Source organism: Prionailurus viverrinus, chromosome A3 (genome assembly GCF_022837055.1).
Source record: "Prionailurus viverrinus isolate Anna chromosome A3, UM_Priviv_1.0, whole genome shotgun sequence".
NCBI classification, from domain to species: Eukaryota; Metazoa; Chordata; class Mammalia; order Carnivora; family Felidae; genus Prionailurus; species Prionailurus viverrinus.
Window position 1 is genome coordinate 90968496 of NC_062563.1, and position 21072 is coordinate 90989567.

General features: G+C 46.0%; 1 protein-coding gene across 6 annotated transcripts in view; it reads right to left on the reverse strand.

Annotated features, from left to right (window-relative positions):
• Positions 1-21072, reverse strand: part of SLC4A5 (solute carrier family 4 member 5) — a 128154-nt gene that overhangs the window by 11693 nt on the left and 95389 nt on the right. For 5 of the 6 annotated variants that reach the window (XM_047854073.1, XM_047854075.1, XM_047854074.1 and 2 more), the window contains 9 exons: positions 20212-20483; positions 16416-16474; positions 14925-15125; positions 10149-10262; positions 8568-8729; positions 7636-7814; positions 6293-6365; positions 1870-1938; positions 1078-1251 (listed from right to left, as the gene is read on the reverse strand). In XM_047854073.1, the coding sequence (XP_047710029.1) occupies positions 1078-1251; positions 1870-1938; positions 6293-6365; positions 7636-7814; positions 8568-8729; positions 10149-10262; positions 14925-15125; positions 16416-16474; positions 20212-20483 (1303 nt within the window). Of the gene's footprint in view, positions 1-1077; positions 1252-1869; positions 1939-4871; positions 5257-6292; positions 6366-7635; positions 7815-8567; positions 8730-10148; positions 10263-14924; positions 15126-16415; positions 16475-20211; positions 20484-21072 lie in introns of those variants that run through there. The other variant, XM_047854077.1, reaches the window with a different exon arrangement.

Here is a 21072-nt window from a genome sequence, read left to right on the forward strand (position 1 = left end):
AATGAAAGAGCACTCCATACATGCTAATTGTGACTATAATTTCATTTCTCCTTGTTAACACTGAACCCCATGAGGGCTCCATTGGGGAGGATCCATTTCCCTTTCCTTGACTACATATTTATGCTCACCTGGTATATTACAAATACCAATGCCTGGGTTTCCCCAAAAGATACTGATTTAATTGAGCTGGGGTGAGGTCTGGGCACACAATTTTAAAAAGCTCCCAAGTGATTCTAGTGGTCACTCAGGGTTGAGAATCCCAGGCAAGCACATTACAAATCCCACCTCTGCATCCTCACTTTGGCCTCTAGTCTGGCCCTGCCAGGCTTTGGGGCCCACCCAGGGCTTTCCCTAAGTACTAACCCACAGGCTCCAGCAGTAACCGCCTCCCCCCCACCCCCAGCCCCTATCCCCAGCAGGGGCCTGGGGCCACTTCCCCTGGGTGGGATTATCTAGGGGCCAGATGCAACATGTTATTGGCTGTTCTTTTCGCTTTTAATTCTGGGATAATTTCAAGATTATATAAAATTTCAAGAATAGTTAAAGAATAGTTAAAGAATCTCCTGCACTTTCCACAACTTCACCAAACCTCACGTTCGTGACATTAGACTATGAAATTCTTACTCTTTGGCTCTAGTTCTCCTCCCCACCCGCTTATCTTTTCAAATTGTTATTTTGAATAGTTAAAAGAGTTATATTTATTTAGTACAGGTGTTCCTCTGCACTTGGTTTGAATTTTGACAGTGGGGACTTTGTGTCCTTGTTGACTTTGCCCAGCTTCTCCATTCTATCCCAGAGCCAGTAGGTTGGTGGGCTTTTGCATTTTGCTGAGTGCCTGAAACTGAGCTGGGTGGAGGCCTGTGGGCCCGCCCCCCGCAGGGGACCATCCTCCCCTACTTTGCCCCCCCCCCCCCCCCCCTGCTGCTTCGTCTGGCCTGCACTCACGATGCGAATCTTGTTCCGTGCTTGCCTCTGTGACCCTGAGAGAGTCAGACCATCTGCGACGGTGGACCTCCCCGCGGACACCTGCCCAGGGCCAATCCGCTGAGCAGGATGGGGAGCCCACGCCCACCTTACCATGACCGGGAAGATGATGGCGGCCATCGTGGACTTGAGGATCCAGAGCACCGCCAGGCAGAGTATTTGCACCAGGGTGAAGAGGTGGATTCGGCGCAGGGGCACGTGCCGCAGAAAGGCGTGGTCTGGCTGGTGCTTGGCTGGCATCAGGAAGAGCTTGCAGCGTTCCCAGAACTGTTGAGAGTGCAAGGCTCAGCCAGGTGGTGGGGACATCTTGAGTGAGGTGGCCTTGCTGGGAGCTTGGGACTGGGGGAAAGGGTGCTGCGGCAGGGTCTCATAGAAGGTAGACCCTCGTCGGTACTAAGGACGCACCGGAGGGGACTGGAGGTCTGGGAGGGGGGCCTGAGCCCTGCCCGAGGAGCGGGCCATAAATGAAAACTATGCACATTCAAGGAAAATGCAACTAATTGCAACACAAACTATCCAAGACATCTGGTGCATCACGGTAAATAAAGAACAAAACAAAATGTTTTCTTCTGCCAGAGTTGCCTTAGAGAAGAGAGAGATGTAGTGAAATGCTCATTGGAGTCAGACCCATCAGGGTTTTGAATCCTGAGCCTATTTGCTCATCTGTAAAATAGGTAACACAGCACCTATTTATATAGATTTCACTATAGAAGACCTATAAAGTGCCCGATATAGTTATTTTACTTGGCACACGGTAAATGGCAGTATCTTTATCACCATTATTCTTCCACGGCGCTGGGAAAGCAAGCACTTGGGGTTTGGGCAACATGGCAGCTGACTCCCATCCGATCAGCCTGGCGGTGGTTGGGTTGGGGAGAACCTTACCTGGATGCCATTCAGGGAGGCCACACCCATGTAGAGGAAGACTCCATACAGCACGGGCAAGGGGATGTACTGAAATGAGACAGGGATGCACTGAAATGAGACAGGGATGCGGAGCTTTGGACCCGGCTTCTGCCAGGGGCAGGCTGTTTGTTGGCTGCCCTCTTCTGCACGACAGTGCCTGCCAAGTCACAGGCAGCCTGGCCTCCCTCAGCTTGCCCCTCGCCATGGAGGAGTGGGATGTTCAGGGAACTGAGCCTCTGAGCACTGATCTGGAGCCAGTGTCATGGGAAGGGCTGACCTGCCCCCTTCTTTCTGTGCAGCTGCTCTTCCAGCCTGGCTGCCCTCTTTTGGTCCCTGCAGAAGCCATGTGCTTTGGCTGAAGACACACCTTCTGGAACATGGGAAAGCTCCATAGAAAGCCCCCCTGTTTATTCTTGTCAGCTTCTTTCCACTTCCAGCCCCAGCGGAAGACTGCCTCCCACCCCAAAAAAGCTGCATTGCTCTGGGAACCTTTAGTGAGCTGACCTACATTAGCAGAGAGTACCTGCTGATTAACAAAAATCATAAACCACACACAATTGGATTTTAAAAAGAAGCAGAACAGATGTGTATATGGTTTGGTGGCATCTTTCCTTGCAGTCATGCTCATAGGTAGTTTGTTAGCTTTTTAAAAAATGGGATCATACATACCATTCACACTGTTCTACAGACATCATTATGACTCTTTAGAAGCTTTTGAGGTATTTCTCTACTGTCTCTCTAAGCTGTGTTCTGCTTCTTTCATCCTTCCCTTTATCTGCCCCTTGGGCTTACCATTGGGAACAAGACTCTGCCTCGATTCCAGGGTTGTCATATTGGAACATGTGGCAGAACACAAGTCCTGTACCCAACTTTTAGATGCCATTTAGGATGTCCATAAATCCAACCGAATAAATAACCGCTCTTTTAAAATAAATTGGGCATATCTAAAATAAATTAGACTTGGTTCAGTTTTTAAACACAAACTATGATTTGGACCTATAAAGCATAAACTTTAAGACATTGATCTTAAAGTAAAGAAGGGAAACCTGGGCCATTGCATCATTCCATTTGTACATGGCTTATGAGATTTTTGCCTAATTACGAAACAAAGTAAAAAAAAAAAAAAAACTTTCCATGAACAACACTGTCCTAATCATTTTCAAAGTGTGGGAGCAACTGAGAGAGAATAAAATCTTAAACAAAAGACTTAGCTACTGTCTGTAATAACACAAATTTAGATGGCTTAAAACTTCCCTGTGTGAAAACCACATCAAACAGGAGAACTGGGCTAACTCTTAGATAATTTGCAGTTACCAGTGCCTGGTCCTAAAGTCCCCTATCAACCCTAGTAAATTATCTCCTGTCCTGTCACTTGTAAGCTCAAACAGCTTTCTTGGCAAATCCCAAAGGCCCATGACATCACACTGTGGCCAGTGATGGGCTGTGATCTAAAATTCTGTATTAGCACAAATATTCCTTGGATGCCCAAAGACAGGCTCTTTTCAAGTATTAATGAAACAGTACAGTGACAAAAAAAAAAAAAAAAAAAAGGTGCCTCTAGGGTCCACTTTCTACCCTCTATTGGAGGAGTCAACAATGATCACAAACGTAAGACATCACAGCCCTCCCATATAATTTGAGGCTGAGACCATGAGAACAACTCATGGAGCTCAGAGGGGGAGCTACTGATATGGTCTAGGCTCCCCTGAGGCAGACTTCTGAAATCTACAGTAGTGAACAGTAGTGGCAAGGTGCAAGCAAAACCTGAAACAAGACAAACCTTCAGGGTTTGGGATGGACTGAGTAAATCATTTATTCTGCCTGTCAGATAACATGGCCTCCTCATTCCCCAGAGCCCTTGTGTGGCAAGATAACCAAAGATTTGCATATTGGTATTGAAAGGGCTGAATATTAACACCAGTCCTCTAGCAGTAAAAATCACTGTCTAAAATTAGTATACACCCACCAAGGGGGAGATTTCATTCCTTAGTGCTCAAAGTGTAGTCTTTGGACCAATGTTATTGGAATGACCTGTGAACTTGTTAAAAATGCAGAGTTTTGGGTCTCACCCAGACCTCCTGAATAAGTATCTTTTTTTTTTATTTAAAAAAAATTTTTTTTAACGTTTATTTATTTTTGAGACAGAGAGAGACAGAGCATGAATGGGGGAGGGTCAGAGAGAGAGGGAGACACAGAATGTGAAACAGGCTCCAGGCTCTGAGCAGGCAACACAGAGCCCGACGCGGGGCTCGAACTCATGGACCGCGAGATCGTGACCTGAGCCGAAGTCGGGCGTTCAACCGTCTGAGCCACCCAGGCGCCCCCTCAGTATCTTTTTTAAAAATTAAGTTTCAATTTTAATTCCAGTGTGGTTAACATACAGTATTATAATAGTATCTTTCTTTAACAAGATTCCCAGGTGATTTTTATACACATTAAAATTTGAGAAGCCTTTAGAGCAGAATTCTGGATGAACTGGTACAAAGGTAGAGTTAATAACCAACTTAGAAACATTGATAAAAATAGAAACACTGATAACTAGGATCCTTTAAAATTTGCAGCACCCAGGAGACCTCTCCTCTTTTGGCTACATAAACAAGAATTAAAGATCTCAACTAAAGTATGTTTTGGGTAGATAGCCCTCCAGTATAAGTTCTCCGAGGCTGATAGGTACTCAGCTATGCCTAATTTGACAGGCACGGGCAAACATAGAGTTGCAGAAAGTTAAATAAGCTTTATGGACAATTTTTTTTTTTAATTTTTTTTTCAACGTTTGTTTATTTTTTTGGGGACAGAGAGAGACAGAGCATGAACGGGGGAAGGGCAGAGAGAGAGGGAGACACAGAATCGGAAACAGGCTCCAGGCTCTGAGCCATCAGCCCAGAGCCTTACGCGGGGCTCGAACTCACAGACCGCGAGATCGTGACCTGGCTGAAGTCGGACGCTTAACCGACTACGCCACCCAGGCGCCCCTATGGAAAATTTTTCTTATTGGAAGTAAATGCTGGGATTAAATCTAGGACCTCAGATCTGGGTTAAGTCATAGTTTTCTTGAACTGGTTATACAGAATATCTCTTCTTTCACCTAAATTTAATGTAGTATTTAGTACTGGTGTCAGCTAGTGATAATGCTTTCATCACTTAACCAATTGTTTTGAAAGCCTATCTCTTTTTTCTGTTGCTGTTGTTAGAGATGATTTTCTTTTGCTTGGTTAAGATGGAAGACTCTTGAATAAGATAGTTGTCAGGTTGTGATGGGGAAGGTCTGTCTCAAAGACACTCTTCAGCTCTCATTCCCAGGAGCCGTTTTGGGTGGAATCAGTCTCTGAAGAAGTGTGTGTAAAGTTGTTGGCTTCCTCTGAAAGCCTATGTTCATAAAAAAGTACAAAACTATAAATAAAATAAAACAAAACAAAAAGGTATGTACCTTAATACAATCAAATGAGAAATCCTAAATCTTATGCTCAAGAAAAATCTAGATAGGTCTTCTCTGCTATAAAATGTATCAAATAGATTAATTGGTGGTGAATAAAATGATATTGTATTTTTTCCACTCTTACTATAAAAGAACTTGGGTAGGACTTTTCAGATCATTTTTTCATTGAATACAATGATGATACCAGAGCTTTTGGAGCTCTGTAGACTCGTGGAAACTTTTCCATGATGGCCAGAGTAATAATGAACATTGCCCCATATTTGACTTCAGAAATAAACCAAACCTGGCGACACTCTGGTCATGGACTTGTGGCCTCTAGAACTGTAAGAAAGTAAGTGTTGTGTATGCTTTCCAGTCTGTGGAATTGTGTTATGGTAGCAAATGAATACAACAGGTGAGTTGCTGAATTGGACACAGAGACATCTGAGCAGAAAGAGACTGTTCTGGGGACCCAGGCTCTGAATATACTCCCATTTGATTTCATCTCTTCCAGTTGGTCTGGAGGCACATGAGCAAAAGGAGCTTCCAACTGTGTGGGGAAACATCAGTTATGTTCCCAAGAGATGTAAGAAGAGGAGCAGAGAACAGGCCGCAAGATAATCTATAAAAGGCTTCCCTCTGTAAGTTTTAAACTTCAGAAAATGGGTGAGCAAAGAGGCATCTAGTGAGCCATAAACCACAACGTGGAAAACATAACCTGCTTGGGAAGCTCTGATCCAAGCAAGGATGGAACTTGGCCAAACTTTCTGAGGGAAGAATGCCCTCCAGAAAGGTGGAAAATATCAGTGAGGTTTGCCTGGTGCCGATTATAAGCAATGCAACATTCCAGAAAACAAGGATGATGATGAAATATCTCTTTGGGTCCTTCCTTTTTAGGGTTCATGTGGCGACCCTCTCCCCAACTCAGGCATCAAGTCAGTGCCTTCTCAGGTGGCTAGGGCTCCGAGATAGGGTATAGAGCCTTACCTTCAGGATAGGAGCCAGGAAGACAGAGATGCCCGTCAGGATGAAGACAATGGTGCCGGTCACTCTTTGTTCCCTGGAAGAGAAGGGCACACGGTCACGGTGGACTGGGAGATGCCCCATCACCATCCTAGCCCTTTGGCCCTCTGTGTGCACCTAAAGGTTGTGTCCAAGGCCCTAGCCTCTGTCTTGTTTCCCCATTCCAGAGAATAAACCTGCTGCCTGGGCCCAGCTGACAGGTACATGGGAGGAGAGGAGCCCTGACCAAGGCAGTTTGTAGGGGCATTTGGGAGGTTGTCCAGTGCAGTGACTAACAGTGGAGGTACTTGAGCCAGACTGACTTGGGTGTATAGTTAAGTGGCATCAGGAAAGGCCCTAAATGTCTTCAGCCTCAGCAAAAGAAAGATAATGACAACTGCCTTGGGAGTTGCTGTGAGAATGAAATGGGATATACATTGCTTATTATCCCTGCCATTTGATTGTAATAAGATGTTACATTTGTAGGGCATGACTAAGAGGAATCGGAGGAAGGGGGCCTGGCTGCTGGCTGCTGGAATCAGAGGAAGGGGGCCTGGCAGAGCAGGTATGTTTTCCTGAGTGCCCAGGCCCAGGCACAACCCAAGTGGGAACTGAGGCCTGGGGGGCAGATTGTTCAGGCCCAGTCCTCTAGGGCTCAGGGGTCCAGGAGGGGCCCCTGCCCTGACCAGAGAAGGCTCATGCCAGGGAAGCTGGGTAGCCCCGGTATCCTACGGTAGTGAGGAGAAACTTTTTGAACAGCCAGTGTCTGGTGTGGGCTCACCCCAGAGCCCCTAAGAGGCACATGCCTGCCTGTAACAGGTATGGGATTCACATGGACTTGAGAGAAGGAGGATTGAGGGAATGGAAGTGATAGGCCATGGGCCACAGTCTAGGGAGTGGCAGTGGTCCTGGGAAGACTCTCTGGATGAATGGGAATTGGGTAGGACCTGTACCCACAAGAAGGGTTGGGAGACAGTGGTAGTGGGGGTCTTGAAGAAGAGGAGACAAAAGGACAGGTCAGAGGGGAATGTGGAGACATTGAGTAGCCTATGCAGGTGAGTGGTCAGTGTGCATACAGACTGTGGTGGGATACTGCTTGCAATCCATTACCAAAAAAACACTACTTAGAACTGAATTTTTGTCTACTTCCTCTCTCCCTCAGGAATATTACTCCCATCCTTGCAGTTCCTGGGTTGTCCGAGCAGGGCCCTTTTAGCCCAGATACCTCGATGGTGGTGGAAAAAAAAAAAAAAAAAAGCAACATCTGCTTCCCTTCTCCCAAAATCAATACCCCTGCTCAGGCGGTCCCGTCACTGCTCCCCACCTACCTGACCCCCAGAAACTGGGGCTGCTCCCCAGGGGCACTGGTCTCCGTCTCCATCTTGAGGCTGTCGATGTGGGCAATGGAGATGACCGTGGCTGCCACATACCAGGGGAGCCCCATGAAAGAGCACAGGGCCATGAGGATGCCCACCCAAAACAGGTCCAGATGGTAGCCAGCAGCCTTCTGCATGGGGCAGGGGGAGGGTTGGTATGGGGTGAGGGAGACAGAAATCTCCCCAAAGCAGCCATTTTGTGGAACATGCTTCAAAGGTTCCCCTCAGCATTCAATAGGTACTCTTAGGGTGCTGCTACCCTGTAGTGTTCAGGCCTCCCCAACCCCAGGGTTTGCTGAGCCAGGGAAGGGACACAGGAAGGTGAGGAGAAGGGTGTTCAGTCTTGGAGAGGCCTTGGGCTTGGGTCCTTGGGAAGAAGTTTTCCTACCAGTGGCCATAATATCTCTGTAGTTCTTGAATAAGAGGCCTTGGCTGGGGTAGGTCTTGGGATGGGGGAGAGGGTAGCCCAAATCTCCTCAAACCCAGAGGCAGGGAGGGAGTTGCAGAGGCCAGGAGGGCTTAGGATTCTCTTCTGCCTCATGGTTCTAGGTCAAAATTTCCCAAGGATCTGCTCAGACTCCCAAGTTCCTGTCAGGAAGCATGGAGCCAGAAGGTTACTTTGGGAGAAACAAGGAGCCTGTGCCCAGTAGCCCACCCTGGGCTTGGTCCTGATCCTTGGATCAAGTCACCCTGGCTCTGGTGGCCTTACCTACATCTGGAGGTCACATTTCCCTACACATGCACCAGAGCTCCACAGTCTTCTGACCTCATATCTTGTTTCGTAAATGGCCTCAAATTTTGACAGAAGCACCATCTTCCTTCTTTTTCCTTCTGACTTTGTGGGAAGAAAGAAGTGGTGTTCCTGCTCCTAGCACCCGCCTCACCCTCAGCTTGTTCTCCTTCCGGTTGACTATGACGGCTGTGATCTGCTGGTCCATGAAGATCAGGATGGTCACCAGCAGGGCAGGCAGGATGCTCGCCAGGTACACCCACCACGGGTTCTTCCCAAAGGGGGCCACGAACCAACCTCGGTCAGGCCGCGTAGGCTGAGCAGAACAAATGGAAAGGGCACTTTCTTCTCTCCTTTGTCCCAGTGCACTTGCTGTCTGGGTCCCCACTTTCCCTGCCCTCCCACCCCCGACTTGGGGTGCTTTTTGAGTGCAATCTTTTCCTTTCAAGATGTTAGGCACCTGCGACTTTAAAGAGACCATGGAGGCGGACAGACTTGGGAAGGACATGGTGTCTGCTGAACTAAGATCACTGGTGGCAGCTGCCCTGAGATTGGTTGGGAATGGGGAGGTGCATAGCCAGAGGCTGTTGGGAAAGAGCTTGCAGTCACTAACTGCAAGATAACAAGAAGCGAGAATGAGACCCAACAGGCAAGAATACAGAGCCTGACGCTTCTGCCTCTCCTCTGAGTTACCTGTCTGGGGAGCATTATAGGATGCTCTGTAAAACACCAAACATTAATTCAGACTTGCATATTAAGAATGAGGGATTAAAACTGAGAATAAACTGAGGGTTGATGGGGAGTGGGAGGGAGGAGAGGGTGGGTGATGGGCATTGAGGAGGGCACCTGTTGGGAGGAGCACTGGGTATTGTATGGAAACCAATTTGACAATAAATTTCATATTTAAAAGAAATGAGGGATTATCTGTGCAGGGGCTGGGCTGAAATTTATCTTTTGTTTTATCTAAGAGAAAGAGGTACTTTCTGTGTTTAAATTACTTTAGGAGCCCTGAAGTAATACCGAGGAGGTCAAGCCCTCAAAGGCAGGGAGGGTCAGTTCTAGAACCTCCAAGCCCAGTGCAGGTGGATGGTGCTCCTTGTGAGGGAGCAGGGCTTGAGTTTAGCCACGAGCAAACACCAACTCAGGACTGACTGGGACTTTGTGCAGCAGTGATTCTCAAACTGGCAGGTTCCAGAAAGCCCTGGACGGCTTGTTAAAGTGCAGAACTCTGGGTCCCACTCCCAGACCTTCTGATTCCACAGGTCTGGGGTGGGGCTGAGAATATGTATTTCTAGTAAGTTCCCAGGTGATAATGTGATATTAGTCTGGGGACCACACTTTGAGAATCGGAATTCTAAGGGATCATTTTCAATAGACCCCAGGTGGCCCTGCTTATAGACTGGCTGAGCCATGGGATTGTAGACCCTTAAATGGAAATCAGGGGGGCTACTGCCAGGCTGGTGGGTGGGTTTCAGTACCCTCTCCTTTCAGTGGCTACACTGCAACATTTCACTGTGAATAAGTCCCCAGCCTACCATCTCAAGGAACCCCTCCACCGTCCCCCCCCATCCCCGCCCCACCGCCGAGGCTGTGGGGAGGAAGGGCGGAGCATACACAGAGAACCCACAAGTCGCTTGGCTAAGAGTATATGAAAGTTTGATCAACATAGAGGGGAAAATAACTGCAGCTGGTGGGCAGGCAAAGTTAATGCCTGGAGCAGGGGCCAGGGGCAAACCTTGATGACGCTGGGCACATGCAGCTTGGGGGTTGCCAGACCAAAACAGGCATCAATTCCACAGAAGAGCAGGATGGAGAAGATAATGGAAAAGTCTGCTACCAGAGCCCGGACCTGCAGAAAGGAGATGGACAAGTGAATGAAGCACCCTCCTGCTTCCTGAAGGACTGAGTCCTCCAGCAGCACAAGAACGGTTAAGAACTTGGGCTCTGAAGTCAGCAGACCTAGGTTCAAATCCTGGCTGTGCCCTTTCCAGCTGTGTGACCTTGGGGAAGCATATCGTCTCTTGGATTCTCAGTTTCCTCATCTGCAAAATGCAGATAATGACAGCACCTACCACATAGACATAAGTGAGCGCTGACACATTCAGAGGGCTTTGCATACATTAGTGAAAGTGGGAAGTGTTATATCCACATGGCATGATAGCCATTGCTGAAGATATTTCCTGGTATGACAGTCTGAACTCATAAGGGGTGGTGAGGGCAAGGCTAAACTCTAACGGAAATCCTAGCTCCGGAGAATGAGTGGCACATTGCTGTACTGCCACCTGGGCTGGGAGGGAGCTCCTCGGTTCTGCTGGGGACCCCTGTCTGCTCTCAGACCTTCTATCCATGAGAAGTCCTTACCCTCTTGCTCCGTCTCAGGATGCCCATCCTAGACCAGGTTCCTGACCTCACCCCCCTGCCCCCTGACCAATGTCTACACTGCCACCTTGTCTGTATCTCTTCAGAGATAGCAGTTTCCAGAGAACAATAGGGAAAGAAGTTAGGAAGGGCAGGGGCAGGCGATGGATGACACATTGAATGCATTCCCTATACCCCCTACTCTTCTTTAAAATTGTTAGTAAAATAACATATACAATTAATTAAAAACCCACAGAGTGTAGAAAGCAAAGTCCCCTATGCACCTGTCCTCATTTCAGATATATACATATGTCTGCTTGATTTTAGTTGTTCTGGTGATTTCCTCCATGTCATTATCTAATATGCTATACTTTTGGGGTGCCTGGGTGGCTCAGTCTGTTAAGTGTCCGACTTTGGCTCAGGTTATGATCTCACTGTTCATGAGTTCAAGCCCCACTTCGGGCTCTGGGCTGACAGCTCAGAGCCTGGAGCCTGCTTAGGATTCTGTGTCTCCTTCTCTCTCTGCCCCTCCCCCACTCATACTCTGTGTGTGTATCTCTCTCTTAAAAAAAAATAAAAAATAAAAACATTTAAAAAACTTAATATGCTATACTTTTATATTTTGATTTACTAATTTAAAGCATCATCTATTGATAAAGATTTAGCTTACTTGCAACCATCCTTCCTGCCCTTTCCTCATTCCCAAGCTTTGCAAGTTATTTTTAACCTCTTTCTATGGGTTTCCTTTGTACTTCCAAGTTATAAAATTAAACCTCTCTTTCCGCTGACTTTGCCAGTCCCTCTCATGCTCCATCATGTGAGGCTAGCTGCCCCCACCCCACCATCCTCTTCCATCCGTGACTCCTCCATGTTGGTCTTCACATTGTCAAGGCTGAGAACAATCATACTGTCTTCCATAAACATATGTTTTTTTGTGTTTTATCTGTGAATTGATTCTAAAAGTTGAAAATCAATAACAGCTTAATATTACTACAAGCAGATAAAATATTGGTCGTGGCAGAACCAAGCAGTATGCACATTTACAACTCTCTTTCTGCAATGCTCCCAACATCCAGATCAAAAAGTTATTAAGTTAAACCATATGAATTTGCCATTTTTTAATAGGGTAAAGCAGTCCAATGCAGGCCATAAACTAGGTCCAACCTAGTATAAAGGTATATATAATAAACAGCTGTGAACTCTACCTTAAAAATGAAAATATAGCCATTCAGTCGATGCCTCTCTGTCATCCAGTGGCATCCCTGTCCCTGCTCTCCACTGCTCTGAATTTGGATTTAATTATTTCCATGAATGTCTTTATACTTTTACTAAATATGTATGCAGCTCTAAACAAAATATGACATTGTTTAGCACATTTTATTTATTAAAAAAAATTTTTTTTTAAGTAAGCTCTATGCCCAATGTGGGGCTTGAACTCATCACCACAAGATCAAGAGTCACATGCTGTACCTACTGAGCCGGTCAGGAGGAGCCCCCAGCACGTTTAAAAATTTTACATAAATGGTTTCATATTATTTGTAATATTCTGCAGTTTGCTTTCTTTGCTCAACCTTGTGTTGGAGCTATTTTTCCTTATGGATACATGTGGTTGTAGTCTATGTGTATGCATTGCTGCTTTATGTTCCTATGACTATTGCCCATTTCTGTCTTCATTCTCCTGTTGATTGATCAATCTGGATTATTTTCATTGTTTTCCTCTTAAAAATCAATACTTCTAAGAGCATTCTTGCACACATGTGACAATTTCTCTGGGGTGTATTCCTGAGAGTGAAAATGCCCACTGGAAAATCATATTCATCTTCAGTTCCATCAGAGAGTGCCACTGGCTCTCTGAATTGCTTGTTCCTGTTTACACTCTCACCCGCTTTCCACCTCCAACATTTGTTATCCCTCAAGACCTTCATATTTTTACCAATCTGATGGATATGCAATGGTATAATCTCATCCTTATCTGCAGTACTAAATCCCAGGAGGCAACAGAGTAATACGTAAGTAATTTGAGGGAGAAAAAGTTTGGGTAAAAAAATTTCCTATTATATGAATTATATTTCATTCTTCAGGAAATCAACATTCTCAGATGCAATCATGGCTCTAGAACTTTTATGTAAGAGGTGACTTGGATACGATCTAGTTGGAAGTGGAAGGGAGGGAATTTGTCTTGAGGATGCATTTGGGTTGCGAGCACTCTATTGTTTACTCAGCTTGTATATTGCAAAGCTCCCTAAAGAGCCTTTTATTTAGTCCTTATGAAATATTGAGAAAAATTCAATCATTCATATCAATTTTATCATCATCATCATTATCATCATCATTAGTTATAGTAGTTGTAGCAGTAGCCGTAATATTTATTTAAGATGGCTTTAGGAGAGTGCTCATGGGATTTATGGTGGAAGAGTGTTGCTAAAATTCTTCTGGGTGCCCCTCCCCATGGCACAGTTATTGCTCACATACGCAAGTGCTGTTTTGATTAATTAATGTTTTATTCTGGCCACAGAAAATGCAATTAAAACTAGTACTTAGCATCTCAATGGCATAAAAAGTCAAGTACTCAGGAATAAATCTAATAAAAAATGTGCAAGAGTGTGGGGCATCTAGGTGGCTCAGTTGGTTATACGTCCACCTCTTGGTTTTGGCTCGGGTCATGATCACATGGTTCGTGGGTTCGAGTCCTGAGTCAGGCTCTGCAGGGACAGCTTGAGATTCTCTCTCCCTCTCTCTCTGCCCCCTCCCACTTACACTCTCACTCTCAAAATAAATAAATAAACTTTTTAAAAAATGTGCAAGAGCTTAATGCCAAAACCTAAAAAAATTATGGAGAGAACAAAGAAATAACAAATGGTGAAGTATATAATATTCGTGGTCAGAGACTCAAAATTTAAAAGGTGTCAGTCCTCCCCAAATTGACATTTTTAAAAAAATATTTACTTAGTTTGAGAGAGAGAGAGAGAGAGAGAGAGAGAGAGAGAACATATGGGAGACAGAGAGAGAGGGAGAGAGAGAATCCCAAACAGGCTCCATGCTGTCAGTGCAGAGCCAGACATGGGCTCAATCTCACAAACCTTGAGATCACGACCTGAGTCAAAATCAAGAGTTGGAAGCTTAACTGACTGAGCCACCCAGGCACCCCTGACATGTAGAGTCAATATAATCCTATCAAAATTCCAACAAGTTTTTATTTTAGTAAAATTTACAATGCTTTTTGGAAAAGAAGGACAAAGAAGGAAAGTTTGGTAAGGCATACAGGCTTAGTATAAGTCACATAAATGAAGACTGTGATATTGGCATACAAATAAACCAGTCAAACAGAATAAAGAACCCAGAAACAGACCCCATCATATGTGAACATTTGACATATGGCAAAGAAGGTACTGCAGAGCAATGAGAAAGGATGGTCTTTAAAAACAAACTGCTGTGTGTGTGTGTGTGTGTGTGTGTGTGTGTGTGTGTGTAGAAACACTATCTCACACTATATGTCAAAAGTAATTCTGGTAGATTGTGAATATAATGTGAAAGGAAAAACAATGAAGCTTTTGGAAGATAACAGAATATCTTGTGTCCAATAGTATCCTTGAGGAACATTTTGGTATATTTGATTATAATAAAACTAAGAATTTCTATTAACCAAAAGATACCACTAAGAAAGTAAAAAGGCCAGTAACATAGAAGATATCTGCAACACATATGATCACAAAAAGGTTTCTATCCTTTTTCTGTATAAGGAATTTCAAATCAGAAAGAAAAAGACAGACCACCCAATAGAAAATGTGCAAGAGATTTAAATAGGCACTTTGAAGAAGAAAGTCAAATGGCTATATAGCCAACAAACACATAAGATTTTCAACTTCATTAGTCATTGGGAAAATGAACATTTTAAAAACACAATGAGATACTACTACACAGAAAGAATAAAGATAAAACTCTAACAATACCAAGTGTTGCCAAGGGGACTTGACAATAAGAGAACTCAGTTCTCTCTGACTCTAAATCCATGCTCTTAATTTGAAAAACCCTGGTGAGCCAGTGCTGATGTGATGTCCATCCTGTCAGTGGGCCACAACCCTCACAAGGAGACCCAGTGAGGCTTCCTTGTAAATTCTAACTAGGTCCCCTCCTAACTGCAAGGTGAGCTTACCTTGGTAGGGAAATAGCGGCTGAATTTGAACTTCTTCAGAGTCAGGGTCATGGAGTACGTCCCAAAGAAAAGGATGAAGGACATGAGTGCCAGGTCTGGGATGAACTGGCAGGAATTCCCCAGCAGCTGCCCACCGTAGTTCAGACACTCCTTCTTGCTCAGCAGGGACCAGTCCAGCGCTGTGAGGTTAAGGGGGTTGTACTTGGCGATGAAGCACAGGAGAGAAAGGGTCAGGGTCTTCCTGGGGGTTCAGCTGTATCCTCCCCCCTGTAGTCCCCAGGCAGCTCACATACCCCTCCCATGCCTCTACTGCCCCACTGGTATCTCTCCTAGCTCAACTCTCCTGCTTTCCCTGTTCAATGCCACTGGTCTCAGCCAGGCTGGTCCACTCTGTCCTCAGAACAGGTTTTGTGTTTCCTTTGTTCCCCCTTCTGTCTGTGTTGGTCCCTGGACCTGGAATGTGCTTCTCTCTATGAAACCAACTTTTCCAGCCTTCAAGACCAGATCACATTCTACTTTCTCTCTGAGGCTTTCCTCTCCAGCTTGCAGGGTACCTCCTGTCTCCATGGCTAGAAGGGCACATTTGGCCTATATTTGACACATGGCGTGCTCTGCTTTTGCTGTTTCATTACCCTTCATGTTTGTCTACACACGCATATTACAAGCAAGTTTGAGGGGAGGGGCCACGTCTGTCTATGTCCTTTTAGCTCTCAGAGTGCACACAGCTCCTTGCACATAGTAAGTATCCAGGCATAGACATTGGCTGATTCCAGCCTTCCTCCCTCAAAACCAGAATTTGAAAAATCTTAGGTTATTTTGCCAACTGAGCAGTCAGCTGCTTATGCAGGGGTAACTAAAGGAGCAACCTCAAGGGATCCAAAAAGTCCAAAGATCTCCCCCAAAGCCCGCCAGGGGCTGCCCTTCTCCTGGTTTTGGACTTCCCACCATTGGAGCCGCTTAGGCTGGATACCTCTCCTGAGGGCCACTACTCTTCATTACTGGGAGAGGCAGACCAGACCTGATCGGGACTCGTGAGCACATGAAACAGATCAGATTCAGTGAAGGGGGATTAATAACCTTTCCGGGGCTTGGGGGGGGGGGGTGGCATTGTTGGCTGGAGTTGGAGGTGCTAGGTAGAAAGGCAAGGAAGAATATAGAAAGATGGCTGGGAAACTGTGACTATACCACTTTTGTGGCCCTGTTTACCATTCCTCACCCCTACCTCCCCTTCGTATGTGTGTGCATGTGCTTGTGTGATATTTCTGCACATTGATTTAGAATGAGATGTGTTTTAAAGGGGGGCGGGGGTTGGCAATATGTACTTAAGATAAAAATGTGCATTTCCACTGCTCCGCAGGTGATCCTGATGCACAGCTGGGACTGACCCCTGCAAGTCTGGGTTGCCATAAAATGTTCTCTGTTTTCCCAACTTCTCTCTCTTTCCCCACAAACAAAAACCCTCAAATATCTGAATAAGTGGAGAAGACTTACCAGAGAGGTGTTGGTGTTTGGCGTCAGCAGGGCTGAAGCATTGAACACGGTTGTATTCGCTGTGGATGAGCACAGGACATGGGAACGCGTCAGCAGATGCTGGGCTGGGGGAGGCTGCAGACCCCACCCGGCCCCCACCTTTCCCATCTCATGCCATTTCTTAGAGCCCGGGAGCGGCCTCCCTCATGAGGGCAGCTCATTGCACCCAGCCCCTCTCCACTCTCCTCACTTTGCCCAGTGAGGACAGGGGTGGTGGAGGAGTCCGGGTCACAGCTCTGACAGACCCAGGCTAGGCCAGGCTAGGACAGCTCCTATCTCACCGTGAAGGGCTGGCTTTAAAAACCAAAGCGAGGAATCTGCTGCCAAGACAGAGTGCCGACACAAACTAGTGAATAACGTGCCTTGTGAATCCCTACCAGCAACTGGCTCCACGTCTGTGCTCTTAGACATTTTGAAAGGACTTACTCTATGCCATGCACTATGCCAAACCTTACACACATCATCTTGCTAAGTTCCTAAATCCCCAAGTAGTCGCCCCACTTTTTAAAGATGAACTGAGGCCCAGGGAGATTAAGTAACCTGCCCATTGCCCAAGGTCACACAGTTACTACTTGGAGAAGTCATGATCCATCCCAGACAGGCTGGTCCAGAGCCTGTACACCTTCATGCCCCACACAGCAAATATCCTTGCCTGTACCTACCCTCCCCCCGCTTCTCTTCTCTACCTGTCCAAATGTGTTTTTAGGTCAACTGTAAGAAACACATTGGCTTTGATATTAAATTTTCTAATCTGCCCCTTGAATGCAAGGTGAGAAAAATTAAATCCAAGTCCAGGATCTGAAGGAGAATCAGAGCCCAGAGGTGCTGCTCTTAGCTATTTACCACATCCTTTGTTTGGGTACTCCCTTTCCCCAGCCTCAGTATCCCTAATTGTAAGTGGAGCATACAAAGCTTCCCATCACAGGCCACAAGAAGAATTGAGAAGAACTGTAATTCCCTTCCTGTGGGATGTAGCCATTCATTAAAAAGACAGGCCTTGGAGGCTGCTGTTTGCCTTCTCTCTTGCTCCTGCTCAGCATGGGTAGAGAAGGGCTAGGACCTTCTTGCCTTTCTTCTCCAGGTGGAAGGTGATTAAGTAGTTCCTATGCAGCAGGTTTGGGGAGGGAGGGAGGAGGTCTGCTAGCCAGTTTTCTGTCAATAAATCTGAAATACACTGCAAGTCCCATTTGGCTCCTGCTGGCTATCCATGGTTGATTGGGGACCCAGAGTGAAGTAGACGCTATTCTTGAAGCTTCCTTCAACCTCCAACAAACTGTTGTGGGGTGGATGTGATCACAGGACCCATCTGTGTAGCCCACTTCTAGGGCAGTTGGGGATGGAAGTGGCCAAGGAATTCAGTCTTGACCTAGGGCAGAATATTCCTAAAAGTTCTCCAAACCAGAGGTTTGTTATTATTCTGAAGAATGTTTCACTTACAGAAATCAGGACATCTGCTGCCTTACCTCATACCACTGACCAAGAGAACGTGATGCAGTTACCAACAAAGCATAGAAAGTGGGCAGGAAAGCTAACTTAGGCCTACCCACACAAATGCTAGAGGATTCCCAGCTAATACTAGAGACTGGAAAGTTTGGGCACCTTTCCATTGCCCAAGCTTGTCAGACCAGATATTCCTTTGATGTCTTCAGCTTAGGCTTAGCCATTCTTTTATATTGGGTAGGGTTTATCTGAAAGCCACTTTGAGATGAAGAAGTATGAAATATAACATGGAAAATTCCAGAAAGGGTCCAAGTATCAAATATTTTTAAATTCTAGTGTTTACAAAGTAGTACTCACTTGGGATTGAAAGCAGCCAAATCAGTGTGTGCAGCATCCATAAATAGAATACAAATCAGTTACAATGGAAACAAGATTAAATTTAAAAAGAGAGCACCCCCCTACAACAAGCTCTTAGGATGAAGAGAGATGGACACTGATAGGGTGCCATAGCCAGACTGGGCTTTCCAGTAAAGCTAGGAATATGGAACATTTTGTAAGCAATTGGCCCATGGACTGGGAAAGAAACCTTCCTCAGTTAGTTCCCCCCACCCCATCTCCTAATGTCTAGGACTTTCCTTTTCACATTATAATCAAAAGTAACTTGTCCTGATTCCAGTTCCTTTACTCTTGGTGGAGAAACTGAAAATCTAATCTTACTAGAGTTAGTGGCTAATAATGGTCCCGTATTACTAATTAATAGTTCAATAGAGCAATGGTTCTCACACTTAAGCATGCATCAGAATCACCTGGAGGGCTTGTTAATATACAGCTGGCCCTACCCCAGAGTTTCTGATTTAGCATGTGTGGGGTGAGGCCCAAGAATTTGTATTTCTAATTTCCTGGAAGCTGCTGCTTCTGGGGACCACAGTTTGAGAACCACGGCAATACAGTGACTCAAAAGAATGAGGCAATGTCAGGCACCTGGGCAAGGCCAGAGGGGACACTATTTGGAGGCAAGTGGATTTTATTATGGCCCTCAAATCCAACATTATTTGCTCCTACATCGCCTGTTCTTAGGGCATGTCCATGTTTGGTTTCTCCTGCAGATAGAGCATTCTCTGAATGGCTGAAGTGCCACCCACATATGACCCCAGAATTTGGACAGTTTCTAAAAGATATCAAGGCCATGTACTTCCAAAAGGCACATTTGTGGGAACATTTGTGTTCAGTCAGTGCAATAAAGCCACAGTTCAGTGGGCACAAGCAGCAAATGGGAGTGCCCTGATGGGGCCTTGGCCACGGAGGTGAGATTCACTCTAGGACACGAGTGAGAAGGGCGTGTAGGTAGGATCTCCTTGTTCCCCCAGCAAGCAACGTGCTCTGGCTCAGGACAAAGGATAGCTTCACCTCTTGATGGATTTTCATGAAATAACCCAAAATTAATGATAGGCAAAAATTAAGTCTAGACTGCTTTACAAAACTAGTGCAGTGACAGAGGGAGAGAGTACAAAACTGTACTCCCTGAGGTCAGGACATCTTCATCTCCATGAGGCCTAGCCTAAAATAGGGTGCACAATGATTGTATAATATTTTTGATTGACTTATGATCATCTTTTAATCAATAAGTTGTGTTACAGTGCTGAACACACAAAATCTACTTATGTCAAACTCCAATCCAATCTGGGTATAGATTTGAAAGCCTCACAAGAGTTCTATGAGACTGGCAGGGACAGCATTGATATCCTTCTATTACAGCCAGGGAAACTGAGGTTCAGTGTGAATTGGGTGGTCTCTGGACCTCAGTTTGCTCTCTGTGAGTCCAGCTTGGTAGTGTCAGAGATATATGGATGGATCTCTCTCTCTCTCTCTCTCTTTCTCTCTCTCTCTCTCTATACAGATATAGATCTAGGTATAGATCCATGAGTGTCCTTCCCTGCTCTGTAGCATCCTGGGCACTCTGGGCACATTCCACTAGAGGCTCTTAGGGGCATGATTATGACTGTGAAGGAGGCCAGTGTTTCAGCCTATAGGAAGCCCTAACTTTACAGATGACACTTTTATGGTCAGTAAGAAACTCCATGGGAATGGCACTGAGTATTATCAGGTTGACCAGTTGGTTGAGTCAACCTCCCACCCAGTGAAGGGATTCTTTTAACACCCTTGGTAGATGGACATCCAGAGAGTGTCCAGGTATCTTGTGACCACCCAAGGGGACTGATACTTCTCAGGGTGATATCTCCTACATTTGAGTAGAGAGTTGTGGTGGGGGGAGAGTGAGTAGGTGGAGGCGCAGGGCATGTCTGGGGTTACCGGTCACCTGTGTCAGGGGCGACACACTCGCATTTGTAGGTGGTGATGGAGTCAGGCTTAAAGTCCATGTTGATGGGGTAGTACTTGAAGGCACCGATCATCTTCTTGATGGCATCATAGATGAAGATGAAGCTGATGAGGGTGGAGAATCCCTCTTCGGTGAAGCGGGTGATATACTTGATGATAAAGCTGGCATCTGTGGCCACCAGGATAAGGCACTGGATGGCTGAGTGTAGGCCAATCCAGAGGCGGAACTCCATGTAGTCCAGGCCATTGCCTCTGGAAGACAGAGGGAAGGGAGGGACCTCCAGCCCAGGGCTCTTCACTGTGCTTGGTTCTCCAGACTCACCCTGAGTGGATCATCTGTCCCTTCTGTGCCACAGATGCCCTCCTAGGAGCTGTGAGAACACTAGGGACAGGGACAATTCCTGGGTTGGGTTGTCTCCTCTTTGTAAATTCTGGGAAAGAATTTCACAGGGGTGGCAGGAAGAGGCTAAGACATCTCAGTTCTCACAACTTTGATAACAAACACCCAGGGTAAATGAAAAACAGGGAATATCAGAGTGACAGAGCTGGGGGAGGCCTTAAAATAGACTTATGTTGTAGATGAGGCAACTGAGCCCAGGGTGATCACAGGAGTTGCCTGGGTCAGGATGTGGCCTTCGGACCTCCAGCTCAAGACTGCACTGACTTCCCATCACAGTTGCTTACAAGCACAGTGGTGGGAATTGTTTCCTCTTGTCTTGCCTCCATGTCTCCCTATCAGCTATGCTAAAAAGCACTAAGATGGCTTAGAAGCAGGTAGCTGGAGAGAGTCAGGAAGGACCGCCTGGCAGTCCTTCCCATAGGTAAAGACAGCTTCGGTACC